This window comes from Theropithecus gelada, chromosome 12 (assembly GCF_003255815.1).
Source record: "Theropithecus gelada isolate Dixy chromosome 12, Tgel_1.0, whole genome shotgun sequence".
Classification (NCBI taxonomy): domain Eukaryota; kingdom Metazoa; phylum Chordata; class Mammalia; order Primates; family Cercopithecidae; genus Theropithecus; species Theropithecus gelada.
The window spans coordinates 66,285,728-66,305,416 of record NC_037680.1 but is presented as its reverse complement, the minus strand read 5'-3'; the positions used below and the strand labels follow the sequence as shown (position 1 = coordinate 66,305,416).

Genomic DNA, 19,689 nt, shown 5'->3' with positions numbered 1-19,689 from the left:
AAAGAAGTAAAGATCAGAGAACTCACAGACTTTCATTAGAGAGAACACAAAGAAATCATTTATTTAAAGATCAGACTAAATCCAAAACAAGTTCACAAAGCCAACAGAAATTCAAGATACATAGACATACATAGCGAACATTCTCTTAAGTCAATTTCAAAATGTTGAAAGCTATTTAGGCAATAAAGATCACAAACTTTCCGCACTGCCAAGGTGAGGGAAATTACATTTCAAAGGCGATTCCAAAAAATCTAATCAAGACTTTCCTCAGGATCAGTTTTTGGTATCCACATTTCCTCAGTATGTGTAATACAGGTGCCTGTCTTGGGCGTACGGATAAACCCAGAAGGCCACGAGCAAACATCGTGATTAACTTTAAAGAGTTTAACTTGCACCCCTTGTATGATGCCACAGGATAAATACTATAAACCGCCAACCTCACAAGATGAGTTACAGTTGCCATGGGTTAAATTTGCTGCCTGGAAAACAAATTTTAAGTCCTGCACCCAGAAGGGTCTGGGAATGGGCCGCAACAAAGACCAAGCCAGAACACCCCGAGCCCAGATCAGCTCAGAGAACGCGCTCCACGTGTGCGCGCCTGCAAGCCCGGCTTCGCTTCCCGCCCGCGGGGAGCGCCCTTAGCTGCACTACAGCGTTCGCGCCCGGACCACGACGAGTAAAGGGGATGGGGGCCCTCAAGCCCTCGAGAATATAATAAATACCCGTTAGTCATACCACACTACCTTCCTGCTAGCGCAAGGCAGGCAATTACCATCCACCAGCGGCAAGCAGCCAGCGTCTCACCCGGAGCGCAGGCCCGACCCCGCACTCGCACCCAGCATGCGCGCGGCAGAGCGGGTACAAGGAGCGCGGCACTTAGTCCCGCCTCGCCCGGGGGGAACGTAAGATTGGCGCTGCTTGCAGCCAATCCGCTGTCTGTCTGTGAACGCTTCCGCAAGCTACGCAGCGCCCGGCCTGAGGGCGTGTATCCGCGGCCGTAGCAGCCCGGCTGGTCCTGCTGCGAGCCGGCGGCCGGGAGTGGGGCGGCGGGTAAGTGGGCAAGAACACGACGGAGGCTGTACAGTCTCCTTCGTCCGTAGGGAACTGCTGGCGGCCTAGGGTCGTCCTGAGAGGGAAAAGTGAGGTCCGGCTGCATCTGCGGCGCCCTGCGTGGCCGTGCGAGCCGTGGCCTCAGAGGCTCGTCCCCTACGCAAATCTTCGCTGTCTTGCCAGGGTCCTGACGTGACGTGCGGCTGCGAGAAGGAAGGGGCGGGTTGGGGGAGGTGCTGAGGTGGTAGCAGCGGCGGCCTTTGCTGCGTTTTCTCTGTCCCAGAGGGCTCAGGCAGGGGGAACTCCCTTGAGGGGCCGCTGCGGGTCGCCGTCTCCGGAGGCACCGGCGAGGGCAGAGCCGACGGCCTCTTCACGGTCTGTAAGGTCATTGTTTGCCAGTCGCGGGGCAGCGCGGCAAACCTGCTGGGGAAAGGTTTTCTGGTTGGAGTAGGATGAGTACCGCACCAGCTTTGCCTTCCAGCTGAGATGTAAATTTCAGGCCTCCATCCTGTGGAACGTGGGAAAACTATCTTGAGTGTTGGCATGTTCTAAGTAGTTTAAAATAATGTATGATAAATGATGTGTGTTTAGACGAAGGATTTACACATACAAATTGGAGACTCTCGCGGTCTTAGTGTAACTAACTTTTCGTCCCCTTAACCCTTGATGCCTGTTCTGTGCGTCTCTAGAGGGGAAGGAGCATTATACTCTGGAAGCACTTGCTGGATGGGGAAAAGAGAAGTTCCTCTCCGTATGCTAACTCCGTAATACAAGTGTTTGTGTATTTTTAAATCACAGCTGTTCCAAATGTAATCTAGCCTCGTTTTCCCCCTCCCTCGGATGATAGGTGTTCTTCAGGACAGTTTTATTTTAAGGAATTCTTAGACCCACGTAAACACCATCATTAAAAGAACTGATTACTATTATCAGTTCTTCCTTTGGAGTCCATCTTAAATGGAAAGGAGATGGGAAAAACTTTTTTAAAGAGAAGAAAGAAAACTGAAGTTTTTTAATTGACTAGAGAAATATTCAGAAGACTCCTTATTTTCACCTAGATGTATCACAAAATTGAGAAACGAACATTATCCCTTGACCATTTAGATTTTACACCACATTATGTCAACGGCATGTACCTTCCACATTCAGTATTCAGAAAGAAGTGATCTGAACTCTGACTAGTCTTTATGGATACAGTAAGTCAGATATAAGAGTCTGGCTACTTGACAGACTGGCTGGGTGAGTTCTGCTTTTTCTTTTTAATATAAATTTATTATGTTGGTAAATTTAGCTTTTGGCTTTTCACGTTGCTCTCATGATATAAGAAAATGTAGGTTATCTCTTTCAGTTTGAATTTTCCTATTTAGTAAAACAGCATGCTAGAAAACAAACTTTAGGAAAGGCATTTTAACTACTTTTTAAATTAGAACCATGATAATAAGTCTTGTCTTACCATAAAGTCAGATGTTGACGATTCTTCACTGCTGTCAGCAGCATCTCTACAAGTAGCATATTTTGGATGGTGTTTGTGTGCTACCTCAAGATAACTAGGAAAAAATAATCATCGTAACACATGTACCTTGTCATGTCAGAATTGGGGGTGTTTAGGTTGCCAGTTATATCAGTGTTGATTCATTTTATTACTTTCCTATAGAGCAAACATGAATGTTGGAGTTGCCCACAGTGAAGTGAATCCAAATACCCGTGTCATGAACAGCCGGGGTATGTGGCTAACATATGCATTGGGAGTTGGCTTGCTTCATATTGTCTTACTCAGCATTCCCTTCTTCAGTGTTCCTGTTGCTTGGACTTTAACAAATATTATACATAATCTGGTAAGAATTTCACATTATACTAAACACTTAAAAGTTTTAGGTTTAGTGGTTGCCAGAAATTAAGGGGCGGAAGGAATGGAGAGTTATTGCTTAATGGGTACAGAGTTTTTAGTTTTGCAAGATGAAGAGAGTTGTGGATGTCGATGGTAATGGTGATGATTGCACAACAATATGAATGTTTTTAATACCACTCAATTATACATTTAAAATCGCAGCACTTTGGGAGGCCAAGGCGGGTGGATCACAAGGTCAGGAGTTCAAGACCAGCCTTGCCAACATGGTGAAACCTTATCTCTACTAAAAACACAAAAATTAGCTGGGCGGGGCAGCACATGCCTGTAGTCCCGGCTACTCTGGAGGCTGAGGCAGGAGAATCCCTTGAACCTGGGAGGCAGAGGTTGCAGTGAGCCAAGATTATGTCACTGCACTCCAGCCTGGGTGACAAAGTGAGACTTTGTCTCAAAGGAAAAAAGCGTCTAAGATGGTAAACTTCATGACGTGTGTTTAAACACAGTTTTTAAAAAAGCTTAAGGTTTTGTGATATGTACAACTTAGTTTTTTTAACAGCTTTTTTTGAGATATAATTCACATGCAATAAAATCCACCCATTTAAAGTGTATAGTTTAGTGGTTTTTAGTATATAAGACTTAATTTTGAAGAATTCTAATCTGGGATAGAATTTTCTTTTTTCTTTCACACTTTATTTCAAAACTGGGCCTTTTTCTAAGTAAGACTTTTTTTTTCTCATTGTATAAAATCTAGAAAATAGATCATTTTAGTTTCAATCCTTGTTAACTTATCTATCTAAATTGTATAAGTATTCTTTACTGTTTCAGTATTTAAGTGTTGAACTTAATCATATCTTATGTGATTCAGGATCTTACGGTGCCTTAGCTGCTGCTTGTTGAGTATCACTCTCTTGTATTAGTTCTAACAGAGTAGCAAAGTTTTGACTGACTCTACTGACCATATAATGCAGCCCTGGAAATTGCCTTTTACAAAAACAAAAAATCCTGACAGCGACTTTTCTAGTTTTAATAGCCTATTAAAGTAACGTGAAAAGGAGGAAATAGTTACTTGAAAATTTTAATTGAATCCAGTTTAGCAGTACATTTGTTGAAAGATATTTTTTAAAATTAACTTAAAGCATTAAGACAGGAAAACAGGAGAAATTGATTTTTAAAAATTAACATTTATTTTGTCCAGGAGCGGTGGCTCACGCCTGTAATCCCAGTGCTTTGGGAGGCTGAGGCAGGCAGATCACTTGAGGTCAGGATTTCTAGACCAGCCTGGGCAACATGGTGAAACCTGAAACCCTGTCTCTACAAAAAATACAAAACCTTAGCCGGGCATGGTGGCAGCACATCTGTAGTCCTATCTACTCGGGAGGCTGAGATGGGAGAATCGGGAGGCTGAGGTGGGAGAATCGCTTGAGCCTGGGAGGCGGAGGTCACAGTGAGCCATGATTGTGCCACTGCACTCCAGCCTGGGTGACAGTGAGACCCTGTCTCAAATAATAACAATAATAATAATATTTATTTTCTATCTTCTGGAGTATATTTGAAGTTGACTGGAGGAGGACAAGAATGATGTGCTGGTAGACATGATAAATACGTGTCCATTTAGTCCATTTTATGTGATAGACTTTGTAAGGGCAAAAGATGTTTTCTTTTAAATAGTGACTTCTCTGAAATATTTTGCACTAATCATCTCCCTTTTGTTGAAACTTCCTTTGGCTTCCATAGGATCACTTTCACCGGCATGTATTTCTGACCTTCTCTTTCTTCTTATGGAGTCTTCTTTCTCTTTTCCTCTCTTAAATATTTCTATTCCCAAGGTTCTTTTCTTCATCTCTTCTTATGCTATGTATTCTACCTAGGTTACTTCATCTACCCATATTTTCAGTTTCTACCTGTAGAATAAGGATGCTCCTATTTATTTATATCACCAGATTACCTTGCACCGTAAACCAAACAAGTATAAATGGAACTTATCTTATTCCTGATTAGTCCCTTACCACCCACAATCTGCTCCTCTGACTTCACCACTAATCTTTTCTAAAGGCCAAGCCGGACAGCTAAATGTTAATGGTAAAGCAATTAATACACAGGTTGAGCATCCCTAATAGGAAACCCAAAATAGAAAATGTTCTAAAATTCGAAAATTTTTTAGCACCAACATGGTGCCACAAGCAGAAAATTCCATACCTGACCTGACAGGTTGCAATTAAAATGCAGCCAAAACTTTATTTCATGCACAAAATTATTAAAGATACCATACAAAATTATCTTTAGGCTGTGTGTATATGATGTATATGAAACATAAATGAATTTCATGTTTAGACTTGGGCCCTGTCCCCAAGATATCTTATTATGTATATGCCGATACTCCAAAATCCAAAACAATCCGAAATCTGAAACACTTCTGCTCCCGAGCATTTTGGATAAGAAATACTCAACCTGTAACGTATAGTCCAAACAGACTGTTTAGAGAGTAAAATGGAGCTCTGGTAATAACTACTACAAGAGAATAGGTATAATCAGAACCATCCAATGCAAACAACAATACAAAGTCACCTAAGTCTTAGGATAACTTCTTTTCCTTTATATTCCATATCCAGTTTGCTCAGAGCACTGCCTTCTACTGCTTTACTCTCAACTTGATCCCCATACCCTCATTTTTTCCACAAGTAAATTACTCGGATAAATCAAATGGTCTTCTTGATGCTTCTCTACCCTTCTGCATTCCAACTTGGCAGAGTGATGTTTTAAAAATGCGTGCTTGCTCAAGTCATACTCTTAAGTCATTCAGTGATTATCCATTGCAGTCATGGTAAAATCCAAGTTTCTTGTGTGACATATAAGACCAGTTGATAACAGTGCAGAAACAAGGAGACTTCACCTTATCTCAACCATCTCTAAATACAGGCTGTACACTAGCAATAAAATCATCTGCTCTCATTTTATTGCTTTGGCTTAAGCTATTCTACTATATTTTCTTTTCACCTGGACCAAGTACTCTTTTGTTTTTAAGAGACTGGCGTGATCATAGCTCCTCCCACCTTAGCTTCCCAAGAAATTTGAGGACTACACATGCCGCCATATCTGGCTAATTTGTTTTTATTTTAATAGTGATAGGGTCTCACTATGTTGCCCAGGCTGGTCTTGAACTCCTGGCCTCACACAATCCTTCTGCACCAGCCTCCAAAAGTGCTGGGATTACAGGCATGAGCCACCATGCCCAGCCATTTTGTTTTTTTTACAGAGACAGGGCCTCATTCTGTTACCCAGGCTGGAGTGCAGTGGCATGATCATAGTTCACTGCAGCCTCGAACTCCTGGTCTTAAGTGATCCTCCTGCCTCAGCCTCCCTCAGCTAGGACTATAGGTGTGTGCCACCATGCTCATCTGATTGACTGATTGAGATGGGGATCTTGCTATGTTACCCATCTTGTCTCAAACTTCTGGCCTCAAGTGATCCTCCTGTCTTAGCCTCCCAAAGCATGAGTGAGCCATGGCACTCAGGGCCTACTTTTATTTTTTTGAGATGGAGTATCTCTGTGTCATCCAGGCTGGAGTGCAGTGGCACAATCTTGGCTCACTGCAACCTGCACCTCCCAGGTTCAAGCAATTCTGCCTCAGCCTCCCGAATCGATGGGACTACAGGCATGCACCACTACACCCAGCTAATTTTTGTATTTTTAGTAGAGGTGGGGTTTCACCATGTTGGCTGGGCTGGACTTGAACTCCTGACCTCAGGTGATCCACCTGTCTTAGCCTTCCAAAATGCTGGGATTACAGGTGTGAGCTACCATGCCCAGCCCTCTCTAGTATTTTAATACCCCTCCCTCCTTCCTGCTCTCCTACAGCAAAACTGTCCCTCCAGAATCTACACAACTCCCATGCTGCATTCTTTTATCATGTGGTTGTCATTGTTTTATAATTAGCAGTTTATCTCTTTATGTTTTAATTTTTGTATCTCTAAAGACTTATTTAAATGTTTGCTGAATAAGTTAGTCTTTTTTTTTTTTTTTGAGACGGAGTCTCACTGTCACCCAGGCTGGGGAGCAGTGGCGTGATCTCAGCTCACTGCAACCTCCGCCTCCTGGGTTCAAGCAATTCTCCTGCCTCAGCCTCCTGAGTAGCTAGGATTACAGGTGTGCACCACCACGCCTGGCTAATTTTTGTATTTTTAATAGAGACGTTGTTTCACTATGTTGGTCAGGCTGGTCTCGAACTCCCAGGTGATCTGCCCGCCTTGGCCTCCCAAAGTACTGAACATGAGCCACCACACCTGGCCAAGTTAGTCTTTTCCATTCTCCAATGGCACATGTATTAAGTATATTTTAGAAGCCATCCCTGCACCACTACCACCCCCTAACCTTGTTTCAAATTGGTTGACCATGGACAAATGATTGGTAATTAACACTGTATAGAAAGCAAACCTCTGATTTATTTGTTATTAGTTCACCACACTAAAAACTTAATTAGCCATAGGAGTTGCAATTACATGACTCCAAATTTAAGTTTCCTTTGAAGATAGCCACAATAAACCAATTAAAAATCTGAAATATATATATTGAATGCCTTTAAAAATGAGAAAATGGACCTAATTGTTACACCCAGTTAGAAAAATAGTGTATTTGCCTTTCTGAAAGAAACCTACAGTGGTTGTTTTATTAAGTGCTACCTCATCCTTAGAGGGTATGCTTCACAAGATTCTTGGCCCAGCTTTAAAAATGAATGATTCATTTTGATTCAGTAGGTATTAGTAAGGACTAGCCATGAGCTACATACTTTTGTTCCCTAATTCTTTTAATGTAGGAATAATGATCACAAACATTTTTATATAAAAATAATTTAAAAAATAATACTGGGGCAGAAGATATATGGCCAGATAAAGATTTTATTATTTTTCACTGAAAAGATGTATAAAATAAACTGTTTCGATATTCTAAACACTAGTTAAGTCTATATAGTTTGAAGGAAATGAGAGGATGATTATTCTTTTAGATTCTAATATGTATGTGGTCTGGAACAGATGTTCTTAACTTTTTGGGGGTCCTATACCCCCTGAGAATTTGAAAACATACTTTCTGTTTTATAATTCACTTTAAAGCCCATATAAAAATGGTTTTGTAGTGCTTACAGAGTAAATACTCCTTGGCATAATGTCATCTTCCAATATTTCTAATGTTGGAAGTGTCCAGTGTCTAATGTCTTGCAGTGTCCCGTGCTTATTCCTAGTGTATTCAGGCTAATGGGAAAACAAACATCATTCAAACAACTCTAACACGATATACCGTACTGTAATCGTATTTTCAATAAAATTGTATACAACTACATAAACAGGAGATTAATTATTACTAATGAGGTAGGTTTTCCTAAGGAATTGTTATTTGAGCTGAACCTTTAAGAATGAGGTAATTAATGAGGTAGCATCAAGACTTTTGCCACAGCAACAACGAACCTTTCCCTCCCCTGCCATTTGCTGAGTATTCTGATTGTACCTTTGATAGCAATTTCTGCCCTACTTTCTAGCTGTTTATGCATATCTTTTTTTCCTTACCATCTCTTAGAGGATTAAATTTCTCCAAGGCTTGGGTACATCTCATTCAATTTCATATGTGCGTGTATGTCCTGTGTCTTGTACATATAAGCCACTTATTAAATATTTGGTGGGTTAAATCCAATTGAACATGAGTCCTTTCCTCCATAGCTTACGTGTTATTGCAGCTAAACGACTTCTGAATTGCCTAATGGAAAAACTAGGAAGTAGACTAAGCCTTGAAAGGAAGGGCTTGGTTAACTTGGTATCATATAAAATTTCAAATCCGTAATTTTTCTACATAATCATTAAAAGCTGAGGTAGGAAAAATGACATCACATTGTGGCGTCTAGAAGGAAAAATTTTGTGTCATGATAATATTTAGGCATTATCCTTTTACAGTGTCTCAAGCAGTGATCCTGAATGAAACACTACCTATCAGTCTAAATGGGTATCATAATCTCAAGGAAACCAGATCTACTGTATATTGGTTTTATTCTATCCTAACGATTAATAAAAATGTTATATGTTTCATATGATCTGACAGATCTGACAGAATGGCTTTTAGTAATGTTATTTGCTTTGAGTTTTAAAAACTGACTTCAGAAGAAACACTATTGAGGCACAATGGCGATTTAAAAAGGGAATTGAGTGGAACATTATACCTATTATATCAAACTATTTTTGTTGCTTTGGAAGAGAACTATTAAGGCAAAGGCAGTCATCATATTAAATATCTCAAAACTATTTTTCCCGATAGATTTTAATCATTTTATTGTTTTCTACCAGTTTGTATGTCTTCATCATTTTTTAAGTATCATCAAATTTACTAATATACCCTGAAGAAAAACCTCCTGTACATTGGGGAAAAAGTAATCCTATTTCCTAATAGGAAAAGTGTAGGAAAATCTGAATGTAAAGATATGAAGCTACACTGATACTTATTTTCAATTTAATGAAAAGAAATGCAAACAGGTTACTTTCAATTGGCCTTTTACAAATTCTCATTTAATAATAATTTATATACCCTAGAAAGTTCTATTTTATTATAATGAAACTGGCCACAGCCTTTCACTATTATCTGAAAGCGCAAAATGAACTCAGCTAAATCCCACACTCTCTCACAAACAGCTTGGAACCTTGTTAATGCTACTGACAAAGACTAATTTTGTATTTAATATTGTTCATTTCTACCCCCTTGCTTGTTTTCCAGGGGATGTATGTATTTTTGCATGCAGTGAAAGGAACACCTTTCGAAACTCCTGACCAGGGTAAAGCAAGGCTCCTAACTCATTGGGAACAACTGGACTATGGAGTACAGTTTACATCTTCACGGAAGTTTTTCACAATTTCTCCAATAATTTTGTAAGTGGCAGAAATGTTTAGGTATGAGGAAGATTGGATAAGAGGAAAATATCCTTTCATCAGATTGAATTGGAATTAGAAACAGCATTTTGTTGAAAACTTCTATCAATAAGTGGCACCTCGGATAGAATATAAATTATAGACAGAATTTTTAACAAGTTGATAATAAATTAGTTTTCACTTCAGTCAGTACATACGAAGACAATATTACATGCTAATCAGTGCACCTAGACATGTAGGATATACAGGTCAAATGTATTCCAGCTCCCATTCTTAGGTTTCATATAAGGACACAAAATACATAATCATATTCTATGTTGCACTGTCAGATTAATCTCCCTAAGCAATGATTTAGACAATCAGAAGAATTTCACTGGCCACCTAACCTATTAAGATATTCAGACTCCTTGGGAAAGAGTATGGTTTCGAAAAAAAGAGGTCAGGCTTTCATTACAGGACAGACCTGGGTGGAGTCCTATATATATCATTCAGCCAGCTTGGTTTGCTCATACATAAAATTCTAGCTAGTGATACCTAATTCAATACTAATGCTGTAAGAAATAAATGAGATAATATCTACCTGGATAGCATGTAACCTGTATCTGGTATCTAATTTCTTTCTCTTATCTGATGTTCTGCACCTTCCAGAAAATAGTTCTTACCCCATTTTCCCTTGATGTAAATATTTTATCCCCACCCAACTCCTACCTGGCCTTCTAAGCAGCATTTCTTGAATATTTCATGTGTAGTCCTATTTCTGTCTTTGTTCAAATCATATCTCCTACCTGAAATGCCGCTTCCTTTTTTCCCCAGCTTTATTGAGGTATAATTGACAAATAAAAAAATGTATATATGTTTTATTTTGTCTCTCCAAAGAATTTATAAGTGCATGGATTGCTTTGAATCCCACAGTAAGTACAGTGGCCTACACATAATAGAGGTATTGCTCATATATCTTAATACCCTGTACCATCTATCTTAAACATAATAATGTCCATGATAGTGTCAGCACAGCCTGGCGTAGCACAAAAGACTTCCTGGAGGTGGATGTTGGAAATCCTTATGCTAGAACTTAAGAGAGAATAGGCTTTAGATATTTAAGTAAGGGAAGACATCTTTCAAGTGAAAGGAATAAACTGATCATAAAATAATGGGGTCCTTTTTCCTTAATTTATAGCCCTTTGAGGAAATTTTGAACTGGTTTAGTCCCATATAAAATTAACCTCAAAGAAAAGTGTCAGTGAGGTCTAATAAAAATAAATGTAAGCTACGTGGGAAGCTGAGGCAGGAGATGGTTTGAGCCTAGGAGTTGGAGGCTGCAGTGAGCTCCAGTCACATGCTGTACTCCAGTTTGGGCAACAGAGTAAGACCCGATTTATTAAATAAATAAGTGAATGAATGCATGCATGCATGTAATAACAAAAATATTGGTTATTCAGATGGCCCTGAATTTGGATTTTGGCTCAACCCCTTTGAAGCTCTGTGACTTTTGGCCATTTTCTTCAAAGGCTCAGTTTTCTCATCTGTAAAACAGTGAAGATTGCATCATAATACATGTAAAACGCCTGACATATTCTGAAGTTTTAATCACAGCTATCACACAAAAGGTCAACTGAGATGTACCTGTGTACAGTGTCCATATTTCTCAAAATATATTTTTGACCAACAGGTATGATTTCAAATATTCTGATTAAATTGCTTACTTAACTGAAGAAATAGCATTAAAGCCATCTATATAGCATTAAGACTTTTCAAAGTGCTTTCACATTTTCTGACTTAAAAAAAAAAAAAAAAAAACATTTTCTTACTTAACTATTTGTCAGGTAGGTGTGACATGGAATGTTATTCCAGATTTTTTTTTTTTTTTTGAGACAGAGTCTCGCTCTGTTGCCCAGGCCAGAGTGCAGTGGCGTGACCTCGGCTTACTGCAACCTCCGCCTCCCAGGTTCAAGCGATTCTCTTGCCTCAGCCTCCCCAGTAGCTGGGACTACAGGTGTGTGCCACCATGCCCAGCTACTTTTTGTATTTTTAGTAGAGATGGGGTTTCACCGTGTTGACCAGGCTGATCTTGAACTCCTCACCTCAGGTGATCCGCCTGCCTCGGCCTCCCAAAGTGCTGGGATTACAGGCATGAGCCACCATATTCCAGATGTTTAGGTAAAGAAACAGACTCATATGCATTACCTTGTTGAAGATCTTGCACCTAGTTGGAGTTAAGAGCTCAGGTTTACACCCTAAACTACTATCTTGTAATACAGGTCTCTTTCCAATATAGCTGTTGGCAAATAAATGTTGTCACACTGATTCCCACCTGGGTTTTGCATACCATCAGAGGGTTGTCTAAGTTTTTGAAAGAGGCAAGTAATTTTCATATAATCTACACACAAAATTCGTTTAAAAGACAAAAAGGGGACATATGCTAGGTTATAGTCAAAAGAACCCATTATAAGATTTATTATTTCTAACCTATCCCAGATTATAGATTAAACCTGTAATGATGGTGGGAAATGAAATGAGTTTGCTAAATGCAAGTGATGTCCTATTTTGTTCAGTAAAGGAAGTATAAATTTAGTCTTCAAATATATGAAAGCGGGAAGAAAGAATTTCAGAATTGAATATGGTTTACACTCGAGAAAGAATTTTCTGACTAGTTTGCAAAATAGGTGGAAGATTGTAGGATTTCTCAATGTAGATGGTTCTAAAAATGTATAAAATTCTCTGACTGTGATTTTTTGTCATACTTGGAAGTAGCTTCTCTCTTCTAACCATATTACACAAGATATTTATTTTCCCTTATGAGAAACTAATGTCAGTAAAGACTATTAGAATACTTCCCCTGTGTACTGCAAAAATAAACACCTAAATAGAAACTAACTTCTTAGTTATGAACAAATAAGACATGATGTTTTATTCTTTATATCTTATCTGTATTATTCCGTTAGTAATCAGATGATGTGTCTGCACCTTGATATACCCGTAGGTAAAACTAAACATTCTGGACTTGGTGATTTATGGTTTTAAACGTGCTTTAGGCTTGGGGCTTGTTAAAACAAATTCTCAGTTGGATATCCAAAAACATACATGCATTTGATTATTAAAAAGCAGCTGGAAAGGTACAACAGTGTCTTTCAAGTTACCAGTTAAACTGGTTACAGAGCTGCTCAATCAACTACAGTATGAAAATGAGAACATCAAAAGGGCAACTAAATATTTATTTCCTTCAAAGATAGGAATTGTACTAATGAACTAAAACCCCATTTTTCGGAGCTTTGCAGTACAGGTTTTTAACCTGTGAGTCATAAAAATTTTTGAGAATAAGATGAATGCTTTGAATCCAGATCTCTCTCAGAAACATACATGAAAATACAGAACCACACCTGTAATTACAGAGGGCATATGAACCCTAGTTTGAAAGCCTTGCTTTAAAGGATGCAATGTGTTCTATTAAATGTATTTAATACAATTACAGAAATGGAAAATATGGACCTCCATTAAACAAATTTTTTAGTTCCTAATGAGATAAAACTTGGGGCCAAACTAAAATGGTTCCTCTTATTTTAGTGCTCAGAAATAGTTTTATTTTTAGGTATTTATGTTTTAATGGCCTTTTTTTTTCTACCTTTAAAATTGTTTAAGTTCTAAGTAATTTTATTTTTGGATGTTATATATATTCTTAACTTTTATCTCTACAGATATTTTCTGGCAAGTTTCTATACGAAGTATGATCCAACTCACTTCATCCTAAACACGGCTTCTCTCCTGAGTGTGCTAATTCCCAAAATGCCACAGCTACATGGTGTTCGGATCTTTGGAATTAATAAGTATTGAAATCTTTTGAAACTGAACAAAATTTTTTACAGCTGCTGAATTTCTTACAAGAAAGGAGTGATTATAAACTGCACTGTTTCTGTGATAATGTGAAATTAAGAAGTATTTACATTGGAGGGCCAATGGCTGGTCCTTCAAGTGCTGTTTTGAAGTGCAGATTTCCATTAAATGATGCCTCTGTTTAATACATCTGGTATATTTCTGAAGAGGGGCTTAATAAGCAGGCTGGGCAGGCCCAGCTTATAAGTTCAAGGGCATCACAGTGAGGGTGTAGTAGATAAATTCAAGGAAATAAGAGATTTGTAAAAAACTAGGACCAGCTTAACTTATAATGAATGGGCATTGTGTTAAGAAAAGAACATTTCCAATCATTCAGCCATGGTTAGTTAAAGCAGACTTACATGTAAACTGGAATCATCTCTATACAAGTTTATTAAAGATTATTTTTATTACTATACATATTTCTCTTGTTTTATGTAAGAGGATGTATATCCTTTTGTTTTATACAAGCCATTTCTCACTTATGAGGGTACTTTTTTGGTTTTGCTGGCTCAATATTGTGTATTGGTCAGTGAGGCCATTTTTACATTTATTACATTACAGAGTTCATGGAGGTTCACCTTTGTGACTGATTGGTGATAGAAAATAGCCAAGTATCTGACAAGCAGCCTCTGAGTCAGTGTTCTAATTTTGGAACAAAGCGGGTTTTACTGCTTTTCCAGACACAAGGCTGCTAAACCAATTAAGAAAATAATTTATTTCTTTCAAGCAACTAAAAAGTAATGGTAATTTAAAGGTGTCTGCTTATTTGGTTGAACAATTTAATTGGCAAAGTTTGTCATCATTTGAAAAAGGAAATATAAAAGGAACAACCATATAGCCAACCTGTGGCAGAAATGACGTCTCTAGCAATAGTACCAAAGTAAGTAATGGAGTCTTTTTTGGCAGGTCTGCAGTAAAAGGTAACATTTTCTTTTCTTAGTTCTCCTGCTCTCAACCCCCATATTTTGCCCATGAATATTTTGCCTTTGAATACGTGGGTTTGAGTATATATAGCCCAAAATGGTAACTGTCTCCAGAACAGCAACCATATTGAATTCTTGTGACTTAGGAAAGCTTCCTATAGTTGCTGACATTAATTGCAAGAAATAACTATATACTACTTTGAGAAGTAAACATGTCAAAAAAAAACCAAGTTCAGATATGGGACAAAATTTAAAAATTCAGTAACATTTATAAACATAATTGAATGAAAAGAGTTATAGACCAACTTAAACATCAATTCGTGTCAGTAAACTGACTTTGGGGGGTAATGATCATTGTTTTGTATTTCAAAAGTATTGAGTTTAGAAATCAGTTGTATGATACTACCTTTGTATGTCTGTCTTTTCCCATGTATTTTTAAATAACTGGTGATCCATAATTTAATAAAATTTTTCCTTGGTGTAAGATTATTTCAAAAGCTCTCCAAATTTAGTCATCAAAATTAAAGTGACATTTTTCAAGTTTATTTTTAAGCAACTGAATTTGTAAAATTAAAGTAACAAAAAACATTCATTTTTCTTTATTTTAAAGTTCATCTCAAAAGGCTTACATTTTTTTTAACATACTTCAGAGACAGAAGTCTCCCTCTTACACATGCTTTCTTCACTGCTTTCTCCTGTCAATGCTTTAAAAATATTTACTCGGTAGATATTTGAAGGGCCCACTCTGTTACAGGAATTATGTTAGGTACTGAGGATAGTGTGTAAACAAGACAAACCAACTCCCTTCCCTTTGATGGCTACATTGCAGTTTCAAACAAAATCTATAATGACTATTACTTGGAACAAAATAAATTGCCATGCCATAAATGCTCCTCAGTTCAAGTCAGGAGACATAATGGCAGTTTCTAAGGAGTCATGAGCTCAGAAATGCCACTAATTTTAGCATTCATTGGTGGATCTTTCTTGCAGCAATTATTACTGTGGAGTTCTAGTGATGATTTTCTGTTTATCTTATTGCTTCTATAATTATTTATTGGAATCTTTTATAAGGAAGATTTGTCTATTCTCCCTCATTTACTTATTTATTAAATCACTTATACTCTGGGCTCATGGATATTTCATTCTTTGGGTTATATAATCCATTATGATTTGTTGCTCAAATTGTCCTCCAGCTTTGACCATTAGGAGCGCTTACAAGTTGACTGCTGTGTCCCTTTGACCTGCCCCCATCCTTGTTCTAGGTTTATGGTACTACTGTCTATTGAATTATAAAGATCCTAAGGGGCATAATAATATCTCCTTGACTAACACCTATGTGAATTAGCTTATAGAGCTATATGAGGCTAAATTAGAGAAGCCCTTGGACACCATGTAATTCAACCCCCTGCCTTAACTTTTTTTTTTTTTTTTGAGATGGCTGGAGCCGGGTTTTTTTGATCTCCCAGGCTGGAGCACAGTGATGTGATCCCAGCTCACTGCAACCTCTGCCTCCCGTGTTCAAGCAATTCTCCTGCCTCAGCCTCCTGAGTAGCTGGGATAATGGGTGTGTGCCACCACGTCCAGCTAATTTTGTATTTTTAGTAGAGATGGGATTTCACTATGTTGGTCAGGCTGGTCTCAAACTCCTGACCTCAAGTGATCTGCTTGCTGGGCCCCCTACCTTAGCTTGAATCTTCATTAATTACCACCCTTCTGTTTAGTTCTGTTTTAATAATAATATTAATAAAAGAGGACTTATAAGACAGTATATTCTAGTTTTGTAATGGAATTTACAATTTGTTGTATATTGAGTCAAAAATCTAATCTTTACATAACTCTTCAACTATTTAAAGATAACTTTTAAATTTGTGTCAGCAGCATGGAATAAATATTACTAGAGCCTTCATCATTTTCGATATGATATGGTTTCAGATTTCTCCCACTATCCTGGTAATTCTGCTCTAAGTTCCAGTTTATTCCTTATTATATGGCACAAGAGTTAAATACAAGAGGTGATCAGATATGCTGTGAAAGAGTACCACTTCCCCTGTTCTGGATGCTTTTTTTTTTTTTAACACTGCTTAATACCACTTTAGTTTTTTATTTTGACAACTACATATCACTGATTCACTATGTCACTAAAATCTTAAATCTTCAATATATAGTGCTGTTAAATTATGATTACCCTTCACATATTAAATTGATTTATTAAACCAAACTCTTAAGACATTTTTCCTATAGAACTCCATCTTGTTAGATTTTAGTTTATTGATTCATCTTCTCTAGCTAAAGCTGAATCTTGATTTTCATGCAGTATATTTCTCCTGTGTCTTCTATATTATATATGTCATCAGTAAGTATCACCCAAAAATAGCCTTATGCTAGTCATGAAGAACACAAATGGAGCAACCCAGTGTCAACCAGTGCAATTTAATAGTCTTTCTAACAGGATAGAAAGAAAAGAGTAATTCCCAAAACAGTAACATAGATACTACATGTCGATGTGAGAAATGTGAACAAGTTCAGTACTAAAAAGACATGTCTAGGTAAAATACTAAAAGGAGGTTTGGAGTAGTGCAAGGCAGGGGAGGGGAAGGTAAGTAGAATAGCAGAGATAAACTCTCTATTATGTCAGAAAGAAAATAATGAGATGTATCACATTTTACTCCCTAATCTCAGTTCCAGGTAAAAATGATCCAGTGATTTAGCAAGTAGTTTGTTATGTTGGGTTTAAAATTTTTCATATAGCTACAAATGAACGCAAGAGAATTATAAACATCAAAGTCAGAATCCTGAATGTACCAAGTATATAGGACACAGGGCTTCAACTGTATTGGATGATTTTATCTCAAGTTGAATGTTGGCCTCACAGAAGTTGTTTATAGTATTTCCTTTTTTCAAAATCTGAAACATTTCATAATTAGAAAAACAGTAAAAAAAAAAATTTGAGTTTTCAGTGTAGTATTGTAATTTATTTCATTTCTTGACACATATTCAAGCCCTTGATAAACAATGGTTATAGAATGACATGTGTAGCTCTCAAGTTCTAACTAATGTTAAGTTTAGCAGATAAAGCAGTTTATCACTGTGTCCGTTCACTCGTACTGCATAAGTATGTGTTGATAAAATAATCTTAAATACAAGGATTTTAGTAAAGAAATAAGCTACTTCATTAACATTGTAAAATAAATAGATTTAAGATATAAAGTATGAAAGGAATTTTACAGTGTTTAAATTTTCTGACTTTCCAATTATGCAATTATAAATTTTTATTGACAATCTTATTTTGAAAACCCCCGAGTTTTCAAATATTCTGCATTTATGTTGACCACTTTACCAAGATGATAAAACGTAGTATTTTCCTCATTTTATAATTTTATAGTGGGAACAGAGAAGCCAGATGATTTATTAGTTATTGCTGGTAAAAATACAGAGATTCTTTGAAACATTTGTCTCTCCTAGAATTCTCATCAAACCATATGCTTCTAACACATTACTTAACAGTCATGGGGAGTATGTGGGAACGACAGAGACTCACCCTCTCCCTTCCCTGCCAAAACCACACGTAGACCCACACACTTAAAAAATAAGGAAATAAGATCATCTAGTATGGAGATTCCTCAAAAATTAAAATTATATCCAGCAGTTCCACTTCTGGGTATATACCAGAAGTGAAAGCAGGAACTTGGACAGATACTTGTCCATTTTTGTTCACAGCAGCATTATTCACAATAGCCAGAAGATGGAAGCAATCCAAGTGTCCATCAAGGGATGAATGGTTAAAAGAAATGTGACATACACACAATGGAATATTATCCAGCCTTAAAAAGGAGGAAAATTCTGATACATATTACATCCTGGATGAATCTTGAAGACATTATGACGTGAAATAAGTCACAAAATGACACATACTGTGTTATCTCACTTTTATGAATTCCTAGAGTAATCAAATTCAAAGACAAAGTGGAATGGTGGTTGCTAAGGGTTGGAAGGCAGAAGGAATGGGAGCTTATTGGTTTCTGGGTTTTTTTGTTTTGTTTTGTTTTGTTTTTTGAGATGGAGTCTCCCTCTGTTGCCCAGGCTGGAGTGCAGTGGCACAATCCCGGCTCACTGCAACCTCTGCTTCCCGGGTTCAAGTGAATCTCATGCCTCAGCCTCCCACTTATCTGGGATTACAGGCATTCATCACCACACCCAGCTAATTTTTGTATTTTTAGTAGAGACGGCCATCATGTTAGCCAGGCTGGTCTCGAACTCCTGACCCCAGGTAATCCGCTCACCTCAGCCTCCCAAAGTGCTGGGGTTACAGGAGCGAGCTACTGTGCCCAGCTGGGAGCTTACTGTTTAATGGGTACAGAATTTCAGTTTGGGAAGAAGAAAAGGTTCTGGAGCTAGATGGTAGTCATGGTTGCATAGCAATGTGAATGCACTTAGTTCCTTTGAACTTAAAAATGGTTAAAATGGTAAATTTTGTTATGTAAATCCTACCGCAATAAAGTTCACAAAAGTTAATTTGTAAAATAAGCATAATGGCTCAGCAAACAAAACCCAAAATATCTTCCAAAGACCTGATTGACAGTATTACCACTGATGAAAGAATGTTCCACATCAAGAGATACTGGTCAGCAAAGAAAATTTAAGAGGAGAAAGGATGGGCTGGCGCAGCGCGGTGGCTCATGCCTGTAATCCCGGCACTTTGGGAGGCCGAGGCGGGTGGATCACGAGGTCAAGAGATGGAGACCATCCTGGCCAACATGATGAAACCCCGTCTCTACTAAAAATACAAAAAGCTGGGCGTGGTGGCGCGCGCCTGTAGTCTCAGCTACTCGGGAGGCTGAGGTAGGAGAATCGCTTGAACCCGGGAGGCAGAGGTTGCAGTGAGCCGAGATCACGCTAGTGCAATCCAGCCTGGCAACAGAGCGAGACTTCGTCTCAAAAAAAAAAAAAAAAAAAACAGGAGAAAGGAAAATGGCAATGTATTTTTAGCACTAGCCAACTCAAAGAATGTAAGACACATATGTGACTCAAGTGGAAAGGGCTGCATCAGGCTTGAAATATTAGCCATTAAAAGCACCAAACTCATGTCTATTGTTTCCATTCCAT

At 38.0% G+C, this 19,689-nt stretch overlaps 3 protein-coding genes across 15 annotated transcripts in view; 1 reads left to right on the top strand and 2 right to left on the bottom strand.

The window, feature by feature from the left end:
* PMS1 (PMS1 homolog 1, mismatch repair system component) overlaps positions 1-1,231 on the bottom strand; it is a 91,469-nt gene extending 90,238 nt beyond the window's left edge. For 8 of the 9 annotated variants that reach the window (XM_025404143.1, XM_025404142.1, XM_025404149.1 and 5 more), the window contains exon 1: positions 744-1,231. The gene's annotated coding sequence lies outside the window, so the exon portion shown is untranslated. The remainder of the gene's footprint in view (positions 1-743) is intronic. The other variant, XM_025404144.1, reaches the window with a different exon arrangement.
* LOC112635975 lies at positions 34-1,757 on the bottom strand. The gene has a single exon (XM_025404161.1). It carries the CDS (start codon positions 1,154-1,156, stop codon positions 740-742), a length of 417 nt encoding a protein of 138 aa, XP_025259946.1. The 5' UTR covers positions 1,157-1,757; the 3' UTR covers positions 34-739.
* ORMDL1 (ORMDL sphingolipid biosynthesis regulator 1) lies at positions 947-15,070 on the top strand. 5 transcript variants are annotated; one of them, XM_025404159.1, is made up of 5 exons: positions 1,172-1,425; positions 1,898-2,286; positions 2,702-2,882; positions 9,642-9,793; positions 13,486-15,070. In XM_025404159.1, exons 3-5 carry the CDS (start codon positions 2,709-2,711, stop codon positions 13,619-13,621), a joined length of 462 nt encoding a protein of 153 aa, XP_025259944.1. In that variant the 5' UTR covers positions 1,172-1,425; positions 1,898-2,286; positions 2,702-2,708; the 3' UTR covers positions 13,622-15,070. The 5 variants fall into 5 exon arrangements, with proteins under 5 accessions (XP_025259941.1, XP_025259945.1, XP_025259944.1 ...); XM_025404156.1 differs by lacking the exons at positions 1,172-1,425; positions 1,898-2,286 and adding an exon at positions 947-1,050; XM_025404160.1 differs by lacking the exons at positions 1,172-1,425; positions 1,898-2,286 and adding an exon at positions 1,045-1,096.
* Positions 15,071-19,689: the final 4,619 nt, after the last annotated feature.